The sequence below is a fragment of the Ostrea edulis genome, chromosome 1 (genome assembly GCF_947568905.1).
Source record: "Ostrea edulis chromosome 1, xbOstEdul1.1, whole genome shotgun sequence".
In the NCBI taxonomy this organism is placed as follows: Eukaryota; Metazoa; Mollusca; class Bivalvia; order Ostreida; family Ostreidae; genus Ostrea; species Ostrea edulis.
In genome coordinates this window covers 92,452,130-92,454,390 of record NC_079164.1, presented here as the reverse complement: position 1 = coordinate 92,454,390, position 2,261 = coordinate 92,452,130, and the positions used below count along the sequence as shown (strand labels likewise).

General features: G+C 35.2%; 1 protein-coding gene across 1 annotated transcript in view; it reads left to right on the top strand.

Annotated features, from left to right (window-relative positions):
• LOC125664255 (uncharacterized) overlaps positions 1-1,798 on the top strand; it is a 1,906-nt gene extending 108 nt beyond the window's left edge. The window contains exons 1-2 of the mRNA XM_056166195.1: positions 1-676; positions 1,096-1,798. The exon at positions 1-676 is cut by the window's left edge and continues 108 nt beyond it. Coding sequence (XP_056022170.1) covers positions 604-676; positions 1,096-1,364 — 342 coding nt within the window. The 5' untranslated portion in view covers positions 1-603 and the 3' untranslated portion in view covers positions 1,365-1,798. The remainder of the gene's footprint in view (positions 677-1,095) is intronic.
• The last annotated feature ends 463 nt before the right edge of the window (positions 1,799-2,261 follow it).

The window sequence follows — 2,261 nt, the reverse complement described above, 5'->3', positions numbered from 1 at the left end:
TGGGAAGAAGTTAATTTTTTTTTTAATTTAAAAGTTCGAATTTAGATAAACGGAAAAATTAAATTACTTTTATTTATTCAGTGCATCTATTTTACTTTTCAGATATTTTAATTGTAGATCTTTAGTCGACTTTTTACGAAAAATCCTAATGATATTGACCATCGTTAAAGTCTTTTGGGAAGCATATTGTATCTATGCAATTCAAACTTTTCAGCGTGTAAACCCAAATTCAACATCTCCTAAAAAGAAATATTTGTTTATTTTATGAATATCGTCGAAGATTCCGGTCGATGAAATCCGGAAACAGGAGGGGGGAATTCTATACCAGGGCGGTTTTTCCGCCCAGAGGGAAACTATACTGACTTTGTACATAGGGGAAATTATATGCTGGGGCGCATTTTCCCCCTATGGGTGAGAATCTATCCCGGGTCCATTTTTCCAGGGGGTGGGGTTCTATGCTACAACACCGGGGGTGTTCCGATTATTGACGTAACATGAAATCTGCTGTTTCGTCAACTGATTATGACGTCATAATCAAAATTTCCCTGTCAACAGAAATACATGTAGTGTTTAGAAATAACATCAGTCGAACTGAAAATCATCATGATCGTTGCGATGCATTTAGTTTACCTGTCTGTTCAGTGGGGTTATAGATGGATGTCCTCGAAATTCCAAGGTATTTATCTGTATATATTTGTCATACCTCTGGTTAATTGTTTTATTGTACTTGTAAGAGTTGTGGTCCAGATTCCGTAGAATTAGCAAGTCTTTTCCACACACAAGTGTATCTTATCATCACAGCGAAAACTGACCGGAAAAGTGTTGGAAATACAAGTGTGCGAATATCTGACAGTCTTTGAAAAAGAGTTGGGAAGCATTTCATAGATTTCGTAGAGAGTGTGCGAATAAGTTACAGTGTTTGGAAAAGAGTTTGGAAAGAGAGATTAGATATTTTATTTGTGAATGGGATAAATTGCGTTTTGATAATTACATTTAACTTTCCATCACTAGCACCCTCTCCTGGTTTTGGACCCGATATAATGTTTTCACATTTTGGTGTCTTTATTTCTTCTAATTGCTTGTGTTTCTATATAGCTCCAAGCACCAGCGGTGAAGATGAAACCACCGAAGAAGAAGAATTTCCACCCTCCTGCATCACTAACAACAGCATAGTCACACCGGACGTCACTCCTTCCACAAAGGCTAGCAGCATGGTCACACCGGAGGCCACACCTTCCACAAAGGCTAACAGCATGATCACACCTCAGGCTACACCCTCCTCCAGTACTAACAGAATAGTCAAACCACAAGCCACATCCTCCACCAACTCGTACTGCGGATTTCGACGGGGATTCCTTCTGTAAAGGATTTGGATGCATTGCTTTGACTGATGTTTTGATAGCCTTTGAATTTCCTTTTCTTTAAAGTTGCTCTGGCAACTCATTGTGTTTTAAAACAAAAAACTTTGAACGATGTCGAAATCTATATAAATGATGCAGTCCTTGGGTCCACGTGTGTCCCCTAATAACGTGGACCCAGTCTTGGTATGCGACGAAGGTCCATGAGGACATGGGGAAAAAGTAAAATAAAATGTATTGATAATTTGTGCGGAGAGTATTTTCAGCGGAAATACTGAAAGTTGTTAAAATGTCTTGTTTTTTTTATGGAAAATACTGTAACACTGCTGTTTACAGTTATTTATCGTATATTGACATTATCTTTTTATATTCGTTTTGATATCTATAATATTGCCTCTGTAATGATAAAATGAATTTAATGTAATAAAGAATGCAAGTAATATAATTCTTGTTTTGAATATCAAAATACAACATTAAAAGAAAATATAGGAATATGTCAATTATTGACTTTAATCTCAGATTACGAAAAGTAGAATTTTTAAAGTCTCCCTTTTAACATGTGAATTATGATGTTGAATTTTCACTTTAAAAGATATTTTGGATTTAATACATCCACAACTGAATTTATGATCTTTTTAATTGAATTGTTGCTCTCTACAAAAGAATTGAATGCCTGATACAAAGGCTTTGAAAAATAATTACAGATAGTTATTTTTAATTGCAATTTAAAGGGATTATCAAATCATTTAAATACGGAGCTACACGGTAACTTTTGTGAGTAATAATACCACCACATAGATGCGGGTAATAATGAATTGAAGCGCGCATCTATTCAATTGATGAGAGCAATAATGAATTTGATGTGCGTATCACTTCAATTATTGCTTGCAATATTAATTCAAT